Raw genomic sequence first — 16,148 nt, 5'->3', positions numbered from 1 at the left:
TTTAGTTAAAGGAAACCGTTAAAAAGAACAGAAACCTGTGCCTCATCGTATTTAAACCTTGGCTCTTGGTAACCCAATTAAATCAAAAGGTTTTAGCTGAAATTACCAAGGGCTCCTGACGCTATATTTCCTCTGTCTGAAAAAGACATTCTGCCAGTAGTGCTGCTTTTCTTCTTTCTTTGAAGAATCTGTCACTGATTCTAAATGAGCTCTTAGGCTATTCTGAGGAACCTCTCAGTGTTTCCAAATAGCAGGTAGGCTGCTGGAGGATATATATACCATACTGTCCTTCAAGCAGTGATTGGCTAAGAAGCTGGGGTCAGGGTGATAATCATTCCTGTCCCATTAATTTCACAGCTTCAGCCGAGGATGGGGCTTCTTAAAGCTGGCATTATTTAATTAATCATCTTCTCCTGATGGCTGGTCAGTGTTCACCCTATCCATCTCTCACTACCCCTTTCCAGATGAGTAAAGAGGGCTTTTCATCAAGTCTGTTATAAAGAAAAAAGAAAAATGGAAGACTAAATTAATGTGCTCTTTCTCTCCTTCCCCGTCTTCCTCCTCTTTGTATTTTCCTTTCAGACTAATAAGGGTGATGCCTTGGCCAATCGGGTCCAGAACACTCTGGGCTCCTATGAAGAAATGAAAGACCTGTTAACCAGCCACTCCAACCAGAGCCACCTGGTTGGAATCCCCAAAGGCAGCACAGCGACCACAAACCAGCAGCAAGCGTCGAGCTCCTCTGCCACAGAAAGGTCGGCCATGGAGTCCCAGCTGTTCAACGAGGCCTTAAGAGGAGGAGTGGTTGGAGGTGGAGGAACAGAAGGAAGTGGGGAAAAGAGGATGGGAAGTGCCGCACCGTCTTCATCGTCAGCCTCCATGCAGCCGCCTGCAGTCAACACGTCATTGTCAAACACAGTGGCGGTCCCGCATCAGAGCTCAAAGAAGTCCAGGAGCTCCATGGAGTGGTCAAAGGGAAGCCAAGAGACGGGCCTGGTTTTGGGTTCGGGATTGGCACAGAACGGGCAGAACCCTGCAGCAGCGGCCGCCAGCAGGGGCAAGATGGCTCTTTTAGAGGAACAACAGCTGCAAAGAAACGAAGAGCTGTTCAGCTCTCTTAAAGATGAACTGGGTCTGAAAGAGGAATCAAGCCCTTCTTCCTCATCTTCATCCTCTTCCTCCTCCTCTTCCTCTTCCAGAAGGCACTCGTCCAAAAGCCATCCCCTCCCAGGTAGACTCTACTAAACCTCTGTCACGTTAAAACGGTCTCTCCATCTTTGTGCTTTTATATGTAGGATTTTATTCCACCTATAAACAGACTGTGGTTTGTATTTTTCTCTTTCCCTAAATATAGACTTAGACTCAACTTTATTTATTCCTTGGGATAACTCTTTAAGGGAAATTCTGGTTCCAGTAGCTTATGTAAAGTTCAAAGAGTTAAAGCAAGATGCCATTGAAGATTAAAAAAAATATGACAGATAATATAAAAAGAGTGTATATAGTACAAAAAAGCATAAAAAAGATAAAAGTTGTAATATGTAAAGTTTTCCTTAGATATAACAATATGTGCACGGTAGAGAGCTAAGGGAAGACTACACAGTAGTTGACTTGGGTTATTGCACTTACACTGCAGAAATGTACTGACCTTATAAATAAGGGGGAAAAAAACATTAAAAGTAGCTAGGTATTAAAGGTCTTTACCTCCGTCTGTGTATCTGTGAACAGGATCCATTTAGACCTGATCAATTTGCAATAAATAACTAATTCTAGGCACTGTGAGGAAACTGTGACCTCCTAACTGGTAGCTGCTAACAACATATGCCACTAGTGCTGTTTATGTAGGAGTCTGGAATACATTTGATCAAGTCTAGTTAAAAATCTTCCGGTTAAATATGGACTGCATGGATCTACACTGAAAAGAATGCAGATTACAAGCGCAGAAACTTGGCCCGGTCACTTTTTTGCGGTTTGTCGCTACCGTTCGCTACGGCTGGAAGACGTTTTTCGCGCACATGATCCAAACTGCAAGCACCATTATGATAAAAATCTAACATGTTTCAGCATCAGATTTTGGCATTTTAAGTTAATTTAGGCATTAATAAACTGTTTCAGAGAAGTGATCATAGCGCTCTGCATCAGCAGCTCTGTGTCTGTCTCCCTGCCAACTTCTCTGATTGGTTGATGTGGCGCGTCGAGCAAGAAAAGCTAAATTTTTCAAACTCCAGATGCTGCTGCTTCTGAAGCGCATCCCGTGCATCAGATGCTCAGATAGGCGCTGCTCCTGCTGCTCAAAACGCTCAGCAGGACCTTTTGCTGCTCCTTGATGCGCGTCAACCATTGACTTTGCATGTAAAAGCTCATCAGCCCAGTTCTGAAGTCCTTCCACTGGCTCCCTGTAGCTCGGAAAATAGACTTTAAAATCCTTCTGTGAGCCTATAAATCACTGAATGGAACAGCAGCTCAATATATAACAGATTTATTGTCAGTGTATCAACATCCCAGACCACTCAGGTCTTCTAGTTCCAGCCTACTCTGTTCAGCCAGAGTTAAAATGTTAACTGAGGTATCATCAGTTTAAGGTTGTAGTCAAACTTTTTTATTTGCTGCACTGCTGCCTTTTATCATGTTTTTATCTTTACTTTTTTCTTCTTTTTTTGTTGTTTAATTCATATTAAGAACTTTTAATTGTCTTTTTACTGAATCTAGCTACAAATAAAGTTGCCTTTCCTTTCCTAGACTTTCTAAACAAATCGTATCCATCTATAATCTTACCAGCTAATATCATTTAAACCCAATAGGAGGTTTTCTTTTCATATTTACTTTTATGAGACAGATGTTTTCCTTAAAAAGTCTTTAAGTGCTAAAAAAAAATAGATGTAAAGACATTCGTTCAAGTTTATGAACGGTTGTTTTTCAATGTTTGCCTGTAGCATGAAGCAGATTTAAGGAAAAAAATATTTCTGTCCTGATAGCTGAAAATGTTTGAAATTAGCATTTGATTAACATGATTTTACCAGAAAATAAGGTTGATTTTGAAACCCCAGAATATCATATTTACTTTTAGTTTTTGTTTTCATCAGGTTGATTTAACCCTTTGTGTGTTTTTTTTCCTTTCTTTCATACAGATGGTGGCACCTTTCGCTCCTCCACCTTAGATGGTTGCCACTTTAAGTCTTCCTCGGCCGCAGAGAATGGCGGACCTTTTAAATCCTCCCCGTTCGAACATGAAACAAGTTCCCACCTCTCTTTATCCACTTCCCCGCTGGCTTCCACTTCAGTTCTGACTACACCCACACCTGGTCTGACCACACCCACATCAGGTCTGACCACACCCACTTTCCCGCCAGGCTGCCTATCGGGGAAGCACGTTCCTGTTCAGCAGAAGCCGACGGCATATGTGCGACCAATGGACGGCCAGGACCAGGCGCCGAGTGACTCCCCGCAGCTTAAACCCCCTCCAGTGGCAACAGAGGGGTTCACCAACAGCCAAAGCTTTGGAGGGACCTCTGGAAATGTGAAGAATAAACTGCCAAAGCTGAACCTCAGCCACACAGGAGAGGTAAGACTGGAATTAATGTCAAATGCTTCAACGTTTAAAGACTGTCTCTTCTAGTAGAGGCAAAAGCATTGTTTTTTTTACAAGGGCGTAGGTTTGATTTCAAGGGACACTATTGGTCTTAAGTTTCGTTGGTCTGATGTCATTGGTTCTATGCCGTGTCATTGGTAAAAGGAAAACCCTCAAATTTTATTTTTTTAGTCAGCTGTGGCTAACAATCCTAAGTTTTCACAGCTTACAGTCTTTGCTCGTCCATTTTTCCTGCAGTTTTCAGAACTGCCGTCTGACTCTTTATAAAAGAAAAAAAAGGTTTTTGTTGATAAAAATCAAATCAAAACACTTTCTTCTGCTTCTTACAGAACTGCAATCAGCAGCTTCCCCCTGTTTTAGCTTAGATAATGTTTAGTTTTTTAATAGGGACTAGTTTCATAGGCTTATATTAAATGTGCTAACAGTGCTGAACTAGCTTGAATAAAATTTTAATTTCGCACTCCAAGCAAGCACACACATATAGAATAGAAAATAGGCAATCAGGGAGAGAGAAGGCAGAACTTAAAGTCGTAGGGAGGCGGCCGTTCCAACCAATACAGTTCTCCTGAGTGGTGCCCGACTTTACACGAGTTAATACAGTGAATTTGATTGGTAGTTTATCAAGGGGGCGGGGTTGTTGTGGCGGAAGATTCGCAAGCAAGTTTGATTGTAGCCGGTTTGCTGGAAGCATCTTGCTAACCAGTTAGCAACTTAGTGCTAGTAGGTTTCTAATGGTAAATTCCATTGGGACCAAGTAGCACTAAATTGGTGACTTAGAAACGACACTGTCAAAGAACGCTATGGACAGAGGAAACATGCAAGAGGAGGAGAGTTTAGTGTCGGAGGTTGTGGATGAGTCTCCTCCGTCATCCATTTTTTTATTTAGAGGAGGAAAGCGGGACGAAGATGTTGTGGAAGAGGACGCCAGTTTGTCTTACAGATGATGCCACTTATGTGACCAACTGTCCAAGTGGAGAAAATACTACTTAACTCTGATGTGTTGACACTAACTGTGTGCGGTGGCTTGCCCAGATTTTGATCATTAAATTGTTTATTCTAACCAAAATAGCTTTAAGCAACTAGATTGGCTGTTTTTCCAACCAATCTATTCTTAGAATCTATCCACCTCACAGCAACTCCTACAAACTCCCACATTTGGACTGAATACTGAGGCTGTTTAGATGGCTGTCAAAATCAGTGCGCTTCCTGAACCACTTCCTGAAGTGGTCACATGGTATCACGGTAGCGAGGCCTCGGACATCATCAATTATGGCCCCTCCTCTAAATGAATCACGCCTCGACACACGCTTTGGGGAAGCGCCCCCTCCAGTACTTCACGCACGACTCGAAGCTTAACTAGTCATTAAATATTAAATATGTATCTTGCACATCTAAGCAATATGTATTAATATATTTCAAAATATTATAAATGTTAATTTAAATTTAAATTATAAAAAATATAATTTTTTTTATGTCTTAATCAGGGTCATTGGGTAGGTGCGGCGGTGCCATAGCGCCCTCTATTGGCGCCACTGGTATAGATTAAATAGCGACTGCCTTTTATGTTAATCAGAATCCATGTTGTTTGGGGTTTGAGTCAGTCCATGTCTTCTACTGTGACCGACCCAACCATAGAAAAATGGTGCTGCGCCGCACAGTAAAAGGGATCCACAGGCGGTGCAGAGGTAGCCCATTTTCCCTCATTGTTTTAGGTCATTTATTTATTTTTGAACAATATTAGGAACCAAAAGCTCGATATCATGTTGGGCAGCTGGAAATCACAATATATGGCCAAATCCATTTTTCCCCCCTACTGCTGTAGCTGTTTATTTCCGGCTTTAAACATTAATTTTGAGGTTTGAAACAGATGAACTCACTTTACAATTTTTTATATACCTGAAGGCGGTCAATAAAGTCTGGCTCTTGTTCGGTTCTTGTTTCATAGGTTGAAGGAGTCTTTACAGAACACTTCAGCCACTGAACAACATCTACAACACAGAATAGATCTGCCAGTCAAAGCCTCACTGGTTGGTGCACCACAGGAAAGGGAAACGTGCCAGAACTGCAGAAAAAAACAATGTGCCTGTTTCCCCTTTAATCTAATTTTTGTTTAATGGAAATGAAACAAATGTTAACTGGTGTTCACTTAGAGAAAACCTGGAATCACACACCTTGACAAACAACGAAGGCCAGTTTCTCTTGAAATGTAAACACATTTTTATCAGTGGTGTAAATATGTCACTCACGTTCACATTTAGTCCTAATCCACAATCTGTTTGAAACTTGACACGCAATTATAAATTCAAATTAAAAGGCAGAAATATAGATGTTTTCGTCATGCAGGAACAGATTCCTCCTGATTTAACCCTTTAAATTATTCAAGAGCATCTGCTTCAGCTTGTTAACGGTGACACATACTGTCAGTCTGCTCCGGATGTCAGTAGTCTGACTTCATGTTTTCCCTTCTTTAGACCCACTCCCCCTGTTTTGTCTCTCCATCTCTGCATCCCTCTCTATCGTCTTCCCTTGAAACGTTGCAGGTTGTGACGATGACGCGCCTGTGTGGGTGCGTGAGACTAGTTGACAGGCGAGCAGCCATCCATATCGAGGAAGCCAGCTGTTCCTTGTGCTTTGATAGGACAGATCTGTGTCTGTGTGGTGCAGTAAATGAGCCTGAGCTGGAGCTCTGAGCATATGGCACTAAGAGGGAGATAGAAGGACAGACAGCAGAGAGAAGAGGGAAATTAAAATGTAGTTTACTTTCATGGTCACAAGTGTTTCGACTGAAAAGGCAAGGATGCTTTTCTGTCTGGCTTCATACTCCTGTCATGGTTGTTCTGAAGAAAGCGTCCAGGAGGGAAGGTGGGAAGTCGATCTGGACTAGAGGTGAAGGGAAGGAGATGAGGAGACACACAGGAAGGAAAAGAGAAGTGAAGAGAAAAAGACAATGACTGTCTGATTACTGCGCCTTATCATGGCTGTATTTGTTCTGCTTAGATGACTTCCTGGATGTGTTCTGCAGCTTAAATAGCAAATAGCAGCATAGCAGCAGAGTAGGGTTGAGCCAGAAAGCAAATGAAAGACTTCCAGCTTGCTTCAAGTTTGATCTCTGTCAACAAAACACGACTATAAGCACAGAGAATTTATATGTTGCCTTTATAGATATCCTGTGCTTTCCTTTTCTGTCACATTTTCAGACAGTCAGCGAAATTTGAATTTGCAAACAAAAAATTCGGTTTTCTAATCCACATTTTTTCACACACTGGAAAACATAGAAATCTAGAGAAGTAATTTTTTCTTAAAATAAGTGCATTTGTTCTTGTATTGAGGAGGTAAGTAAAATACTTTTCCAATGGCAAAAGACAATTTACATTTAAAATAAGAAAAAAAAACTATTACATTGTCTTATTTCAAGTGCATACTATCTAATTATCTTATTTTAAGAGTAAAAATACTAATTCCATTGGCAAATAATCTTATTTACCTACTTAAAATAAGGATAATTACACAATTTAAGAAATGTTGACTAATTTCTAGTTTGTTTTTGCAGTGTATCTGATCCGATTCTGATATTTGAATTTAGATATTTGTAGATCCAGAGGTGTCAAGTGACAAAGTAAAAATACTCTGTGACCTTATTTAATTAAAAATATTGGCTATCCTTTACTATTTATTAGTTGTATAGACGATTTACTGCTGCTCCTTAGATTTTTTTTTGCAATTATGTCTACTTTCTACTCCATACATTTTAAAAATAAACTCCTTGGTTGGCAAACTAGTCCTTAGTTCGCCACATACCAAAATAAATAGTTTTTCAAGATGGTATTAAGTTAAATCTGACACTGTTACCATTAGTAATAAACCTAAGAAAATTAAGTTTAAGGAAGTTATCATCCAGAATTGTAGAAACATTTTACATTTTACTTTAATAGGGTAGAGCAGTGTAAGGTTTAACATATTTTCTTTGATTACTTCTAGTTTATTGTACACATGTAAGTCCAAAATTGCAACTTTACATCAGTCTAAGGTCATAAAAGGAAGTCATAAAAAAGTCAATGCTGTTACTGGGACAAATTCCATCATCAAAACAAAAATTCATCTGTAAGGGTTCAAAAGGAGAGATTCCTACAAAAGAATACATTTGTCAGCTGTTCAACAGATTTTTAACTTAACTTAAATTTGTTATAGAACTAGACTTAACAGATCTTCCCTTGTGGATCAGGTCCATTTTCACAGATACTACTGTAAAGGTATAGAGGATGCTCTTTTATTTCTGTCCGGATCATCAAAATAAGTGGTCCTCCTAATTATCAATCATTCTGGTGATATGTTTATGTAAGGCCGTCCTACGTGCTCCTCGCCATTTTCACTTACTGGTGGTGAGTCTGACATGGTGAAAAAAAGGGAAATCTTCTTTTGGAAAGTGAGCTTGTTGGAGCAATGCAAACAGCAACTTTTAAACAGAGCGTGCACGAGGAGAAATGGGCTCTCGCACGCGTTAAATAGATGTTCCCTCTCAGGAGCGGGCTCAGGGTTGTGCATGTGCACTTTTTTTTTAAGGGGAAAGGGTGAGTTTTTTCAAAAGTTCATTGAAATGAAGTTCCGATCGGTTTACGTCTACCAAAAATTTTCATTTTGTTTATAAAGGAGATAAAAATAAAATCAAAAGGCAACGTCTGCAGACTTTTATCTATGCAAGAAACAGTACAATATCAGCAGATGGGTTAAAAACTAACCAGTGCTGCCCTGATCGTTGGCAGTATGCTCTACACCTGTGTACAATCATCTGGTTAGGGTGAAGCATTCTGGGAGTTGCAGTTCCAAAGGGCCTGTCTGGGACATCTACACATGCAGGCCTTTTTAGATATACTTATCACAGGTGGTGCAGTGGTTAGTAAGCATGACCCATGTATGCGACTGACCCGGGTTTGAATCCGACCTGTGGTCTTTTCCTGCATGTCTCATCCCCTTTCCTGTCAGCCTACTGTCAAAAAAATGTGCCACTAGTGCCATAAAATAAAAAAAAAATAAAAAATAATAAATTTATCACAGTGAAAAAAAACCCAAAACAATGACCAAAAAAAAAATCTGTTTTCAGGAACAGTGAGTAAGCTGAAGTTGGGAGAATATTCCTAAGATATTATTTTGGAGTTGTTCTGGTGCCACAATGAAGGTAAACAACACTAGTTAAATACTCCAGGCATCTAAAACACCAAACTATTAAAACTGAGTGAGAGTCAGTGGACATGAAATATTACAGAAAATTATCAACAACAAAAAAATGACAATTGTTATTTAAATATCTGTTTAAAGAATCCAGTTCCAATCAATTAATCATGGAAACCTGACAAATTGCTGTACCAAATTTCATGCAAAAATAAATATTTTAGATGGCTTTTAGGTGATAAAAATCTAGACAGCTTTCTCAGTTCACCATAATAGCACATGGGGTACCAGGTGTGCCATTTTAAGTCTCACACTGTCTCAGCTGAAAGATACTACAATTAGCCTAGTGTTACAATTTGGAGCATTGGTAAAAAAATGTTTCCATCATTTAGAGGAGCATGAATGAATGCCACATGCATAAATTGGCCATCATGTGCATGGATCACAATAAGGATGTATGGAAATAATCAAATTATAGTACTTTGTCAATAGGTGACTTATTAGATTAAAATAAGATCAATCCAATTAATTAATACCGTCAAGGAATTTCTTTCAGTGTTTTAATGTTGCCTCCATCCACTAGTGGATGTCGCTGTTCAGTATTTCCAAGAGAAGTAGTGCTAGGGTAGAACCAGGAATGGATCCAGAGTCCGGTCCAGGATTTATTTTCAATGTTTATTGGAGACAGGGATAAAGAAAGTTAACAACTGTAGATAAAATCCTAAAATCATGACCTAAATAGTCCCATTTAGCTGTGCTGCATGGAGGAGCAGCAGATGCTAGCAATTAGCATGGAGAAGGGGAAGCATTTTGTGTTTTAATGCATTTAATTGAGCCAATGAAAGCAACCAGAACCACCTGCTAACAGCACGAAGGCTCTGTTCGAAAACCTAGGACGGGTCCTCCAAGGACGCGGTCTACCTAGACTGGATCCTTCGAAGTTCTTGAAAATAAGGAGATTGGAAGAGTTTTGGCTGTGAATTCAACCAGGTCTACCTTTCGGCGGGTTTTACCGCAGTATGCGCTGTTGCTTAGCAACCGTGAACGTTGACACACAAAGCAGGAAAAGATGAATACAGAAGTTTTCAAAACTGTTTATTTATTTCTTTTTTTATTGTGAAGTGAACAAAGACTACACTCACAAGAATCCAGAGTGGAATAAAGGTTCCAACCACCGGGAGCAGGAACAAATAAAATCAAATGTAATGATAGAAACCTTAGCCAGTTAAATAACCTGCTGCTGTCTTTCTGCACATCTCTGATGTTGCTGCTATTTTCAAATATCCATTACTGTAAAAATGTCCATAGCTGCATATTGGTTATTAATTCTCCAGTTTTATATTGTTAAAACACTTTACAGTATTGTATTGTTTATATTTTAACTCTTCCCTGTTATGTTATTCTCATACATTTCTCTAAGGTCCTCATTTGTGTGACCATTTTCAATAATCTTTCTGCTGCTGTAAATTTTCCCATTGTGGGACAATAAAGGGATTTTCTATTCTATTCTATAAAAGGAGTAGAAATATATAAGTAAATCTAAACAATGTATTTATAAAAGATATATCTGCAAAATCTCTAATATTCAACAACAAAAAATACGAAGTTATGCATATTGTGCAAAATAGCAATAAAAAGATAAAAATCCTATCGGATTTATAGTCCCCACCCTGCAGATATATTAGAATCTGTCCATAAATTCCAGCCAAACCCATTTTTACAGTAACTGATTAAAACCTTTAGATAAACCAAACATTACCGCCACATATCTGACTCTATAACCATTAAAACAACTATTTTCATTCATCTCAGACGGAACTATTCACAGACTGGATTATATTAAACTGAACTTCCAATTTTCACCACTGTTCGGCGCCAAGTAACCTTTCCTCTGATCACAGCTTGCTTGGTCTCGCAATGAATCCTGGGATATCCAAGAATACCGAGGATACATCAGACCCGTCCTTCAAATCGGGCAAAAAGAAGGACGCATTTTAAGGCCGCATAACGAGGACTCTTGGAATCCGACCAGACCTCGGCGCCGCGCAATGACGTAATCGGCCTTCGAATCCGGTCTTCTAAGGATGCGTCCTAGGTTTTCGAACAGAGCCGAAATCTCACCCAGCACTGATTGGTGGATTAGGCTAAAAAAAACACAGCTACAAAACAGTTAGCATTAGGGTTGCCAACGGCAAGAAAAAGAAAGGGACACCTCATGTGCGTGCCAACTGACCCGATTGCGTTTTCCCCTCCTGGTGTGGTGTTTTTTTTTTTTTCTTTTTTTTTTTTAGCCCAATTTGACTGAAATCTGCATAGAATTAGATGCATATTTATGAGTGACATGAACAAATGGAAAACAAATTATTATCCAGCAATTCACTTTAATACAAAATAACAAACTTTGCTGAAGAACATAAGTATCTTAAAACATAAACATTTACAGTCAAACTGTTAAAAATGAATATAAAACAATAAATAAATAGTGCACGTTTGGTGCAACAGCAAACTTGTGCAAACTTTTAAACATGTTTGTGCCTTAAATGCAATGACTGTAGGCTACAGTTGTAAAACAGAAAAAAAAAAATAATGAGGATGAGGGTATTCTTATGTATGTTGTCAGCTCATTGGTCAAAACGCAGGACATGGCTCAGGAACAAGTTTACCGTAACTTTTTTATCTAACGTGCCCTTGTTCTTCATTTTCCATTAGTTTTTACTATTTTTTTACTCTCACAGTAATACGGGAAAAAGTGTGTTCCTTTCCCACTAAATACAGGACAGGTACTTTTATTTCTAGCATCCAATTTATTGAAATAGTCTGACAGTATATCAGAGCGACATACCCCCTCCGTTAATGTTAGATTTAAATCTCTGTTCATTGGAAATCATAAGTGTTTCACATAATTTGTTCATATTCGTTTCATTAAGTGACCCAATAGGTTCCTGTTTATAAATATGTGTAATGATTTGTTAGAAAACACCTTTTATGTTCATTCAATCAGTATTTAATGCTGATGGATTTTTATTGTTTTATACCAAGCATATTGAAAAGACAAAAACATTTATCCTTTCGTGTTAATAAAAAAAATCCTCTTGATATAAAAAGAAAACTCAAGATTTAAAGAAAAATTCTGGTTAACAATTAATTTGATCAATAAGATCCGTCCGTTTTACAATAAATAATCCATAGGTTTGTTGCAGGAAGGATTTTTTCTATCAGAAGTGCTTAAGTTCCCATTTTAAATGACCGTCAGGCTCAAAGTGTTAAACCGAATGTAAAACATTTCGCAGGTGAGAAATTAACATAATTTCACCACAGTGATGCATTAACTGATGCCACGGACCTGTGTCTACTGAAATCTATACAGCTATACAAGAGAAGCAGACTCTATTTGTTCAAAATAATCCTTAACAAAGGGAAAGGTGAATAAAAATATGTTTGATATCAGTTTAGATTTATACAGATTCTGTTAAAGACTTGCTGACAGCTGTCAGATAATGACACAACTAATCAAAAGGTTTAGGGAGCATTTACTTCCCCACACTGGGACAGTTAATTTGGATAAGCTTCTTTCTTAAATATTAAAAAAACATAATCTTTTATAGGTGTTTTTTTTTTTCTTTTCTGATGAGTATATTTGTTTTCGGTGCTCTGAAAACTGAAGTGTAACCAAAAAGGAAAAGCTGAGTGACTTTAATTGTGAAAATGCCCTTTAACAACACCATATCTTGTTAGAGATGCAAAGATTAAGTTAGGGAAGCAGCTGCAACTGTAGTGGTCCTGAAACACGAGTCCAAATCTGTCCTTTTTTTTCGTGTAATGTCCTCTAATTGAGTCAGGTCCTACAAATGGGTTGATGGTACTCGGTACGTTCTCCTGTTTAGTGTTCTTTTTGTGCAACCGAGCGTTTGCAATAAGACCTCAAACTGCTGTGGAAGCTTTATTGATTAGGGTTCTTTGTGTGTGTGTGTGTGTGTGGGTCGTCTTATAGTGCAAGAGTGGAGGTCAGACTGATAACACTATTGACTGTTTCCTAAAAGTAACAGAAGCCTTAAATTCTCCGTTTTCAGAGGGAAAAATCAGACGCCAACAATCAAAGCAGCAGATCTCATGGCTTCCAGTGAACGATTCCTCTATAAAATCTGTTAGTTATTCTAACGTAGGAATTTCCATTCAGAACGAAGACATGCAACTAAAGATGTTGAAAACAAGATTGAAATATAGCCCTCAATCCCTGAAAGTTTGTGAATTTTAAACATTGTTTTGAGGCCCTGAAAAGTCTTTGAAAAAAATTAGAATTATAGTTTTTTGCATTTTGATGTTCCTAATGGATAAAGACTGCCATCAATGTGATGTTATTCTTTGTTTGTTCTTTGCTGTGTTGTTTCCTCTGTGTAGTCAGCTTAGTTAACATGTGCATAGCAGCATTAATGGGAGGCAATCCTCTGGAAGGGGGAATTTGTGAATCAGTCATGAGGAGTCAGACTCATCCGGTCTGCGAGTGAATGCCTGAAAAAACAAGTGCCTACTGACAATAACTAGACCCAATAAATAAACGTTTTACAGTGAGGTTTGAGTAAAGTTTTCTTCCTATGGACTGGAACTCAGGCATTAATCTAATGATGGGGATGTCAAGAACAGGAAGTTTTTCCATGTTCACACTGAAGAAAAACAATGCAACCGTTTTTGGCATTTACTTAAACATAGTTACTTTAACAATTTTTTTCATTTTAGCAGGGTAGGACATAAAACGATTATTTTAAAGTAACTAAATATGCTTAAGTAAATGCCAAAAGCGGTTGCATTATTTTTTCAGTGCAGGAGCACTTTCATGTCTGATAGTAAGGTGTTTATTAAAATGAGACACTGTTACAAAAGCACTGCTGTGTTGTTACATCTTTTTTTCTATTGCAACCTTTTTTTTTACATAGACTACCAATAAAATTAACAACACGCTAATGTGTTTGTTTCCTTTCTAGAATTAGTTTATTTAATCACCACTAGATGGCCACAGTGAGCATGTGAAGCTTATCCGAGGCTAGGCGAAATTAAGTCTTCTAACACTTTTGCCTGCAGCTTCAAGGATTCAACCAAGCCTGGTCACTAGACATATCCATGTAATGTGGATATGAATGTAGGCTATGAAGATTATTTATATGACTGTACGCTTTACATTTAATCCACATATTGGCAGCTGGTGTTTTATCCGGGGTGGGGGTGGGGGGGTTGTGTGTGGGGCGCTATAAATCCAAAATAGACGTATACCAAAAACCAATCAAATGTACACTAAATTATCGCACCACTATATGTATATGAATGCCGACAACAAAAAACATTAGAAAACACTTTATAAAAAACAAAACATAATTTCATGTACAGGTTTACTTTTTGTACATTAATCTTGCCCTTCTGAGGCTTTGTGAAGATAAATCTTTGTTTTATGCTTCAATAGTGTTTCACAAACCTAAACAAATAAATGTACCAGTTAAATAATAGAGAAGCTATTAGTCAGCTTTATCTTTTTTTAATATATAAAACCTATTTATTTTCTAAAAAAATTTTTTATTTAAGAGCAATTATGCAAATTGACAAATATCAACAAAAAGTACACTAATATATATTCTATGTGAATCCCAGATTGTTCATTCTTCTTTGCCTTTACTAAAATGAGTCCTAGCTGTCTTTATCCATGCTGGGTCAGATCCTGATGTTTGAAAAAGGAGGCAGGGAAAGCAGAATAAAGCATTAGCCTCGCTACATGCAGTTAGCCAAGCCTTACAGCTAAACCAGGTCCTGGAAAAGGACCATTGTCGTGCAATGTCTTTTTCGCTCTCTTCCCAATTTGTCTCCAACTCCCATGACTCAACCTGTCAATCACACGCAAAACGTCTGCGCTTTGGCGGGAGGTGATGAGCAAATACACTTTAAAGAATGAGGGGGATGAAAATGACTTGAACAGTGGGATAGAGGTGCAAGGTGGATGAGAATAGACAGAGTAAGATACTATAAAGAGGAATTAGGAGGATAGTGAGGGGGGTTTAAGGGTGGATAAGGAGGATGAGTGTGATATAAAGGTATTAAAGATGATTCGGATTAAAGGGGTTTTTGGAAAGGAGTAAAAAAAATGATAAAAAGAAATCGAAGAGAACTAATTAAAAGGTATGGGCAGTAATGTGGTCACTAGGAGTGGTCATAAATGATAGAAAATAAGGTGAGGATGAGTGCATGAGGGAAAACTGGGAGTGAACACATATTACAGAGGGTCTGATCTATGATGATTTCAAATAAGCAGCATTAGATCACTGTGCAATGGAGGCTAATTATGCTAACTAAAGAAGAACACCATTTCTGCAGCTGGAGCCACAGCTGGGCATCAGTTTCCCAACTCACCAACTTTCTCTCTATATTTAGAGACTTTTCAATACGAAAAACTCACATGGAGCGAAAAGACAATTAGAAAAAATTTATTGATACAATTACTTAGTCTTTGGCACTCAGACCTCGGCAGGAAACTTAGCACTGAATTTTGATAGATATGCATGAACAGGAGTAAAGAGCAGGGCTGTTTCCCCCCAGGCCGGAAACTGGTGGTGGAGTGGAGATAGATGAAGTTTTAGTTACGATGGTGGAGGAGGGGCTGGATGTGGGTTGAAATGGGGTCATCTGAAAGAAGTCACACAGAGCAAACACTGCCTGCGCACTAGGTAGCAGACGATTTGTGGATCGGAGGCTTTTTGAGATGAACTTGGGATGCTGATGCATATATAAAAAATATATGATGGAGGAGACTCATCCACGACCTCCGACACAAAACTCTCCTCCTCTTAATAATATAATAATTTCCTTTCCCATTGAGTTCCACCCCGGTGTTCACAGGGATGGACGTCTGTGTCTTCAGCAGGCGTAGAGCTAACAGAACTGGCAGCGTTGAGAGGCAAGGGCTCAAACATGTACGGCTGTAAGCCTTCTACACCAAAACAAGCTTCTGCCGCCCTGGCGTCCTCTTCCACAACATCTTCAACCCCACTTTCCTCCTCTAAATAAAAAATGGATGATGGAGGAGACTCATCCACGACCTCCGACACTAAACTCTCCTCCTCTTGCATGTTTCCTCTGTCCATAGCGTTCCTTGACAGTGTCGTTTCTAAGTCACCAACTTAGTGCTACTTGGTCCCAATGGAATTTCCCATTGGGAACCTACTAGCACTAAGTTGCTAACTGGTTGTGCTTCCGAGAAAGCGGCCACAACCAAACTTGCTTGCAAACCTTCCGCCACAACAATCCCGCCTCTTGATAAACAACCAATCACATTCACTTTATTCACTCGGAATTCAGAAGAATTCGAAAATGGAACAGTTGGAACAGCCGTTTCCCTACGACTTTAAGTAGTTGCCAA

At 38.8% G+C, this 16,148-nt stretch overlaps 1 protein-coding gene across 1 annotated transcript in view; it reads left to right on the top strand.

Moving 5' to 3' along the window:
- LOC119790390 (AF4/FMR2 family member 2-like) overlaps positions 1 to 16,148 on the top strand; it is a 248,207-nt gene that overhangs the window by 143,499 nt on the left and 88,560 nt on the right. The window contains exons 3-4 of the mRNA XM_038295934.1: positions 583 to 1,231; positions 3,126 to 3,559. Of these exons, the coding sequence (XP_038151862.1) occupies positions 583 to 1,231; positions 3,126 to 3,559 (1,083 nt within the window). The remainder of the gene's footprint in view (positions 1 to 582; positions 1,232 to 3,125; positions 3,560 to 16,148) is intronic.

This window comes from Cyprinodon tularosa, unplaced genomic scaffold (assembly GCF_016077235.1).
Source record: "Cyprinodon tularosa strain WSP-4 unplaced genomic scaffold, ASM1607723v1 ctg363, whole genome shotgun sequence".
Lineage (NCBI taxonomy): Eukaryota > Metazoa > Chordata > Actinopteri > Cyprinodontiformes > Cyprinodontidae > Cyprinodon > Cyprinodon tularosa.
Note: the sequence above shows the minus strand (reverse complement) of the source record. Positions and strands in the feature narration are given on the sequence as shown.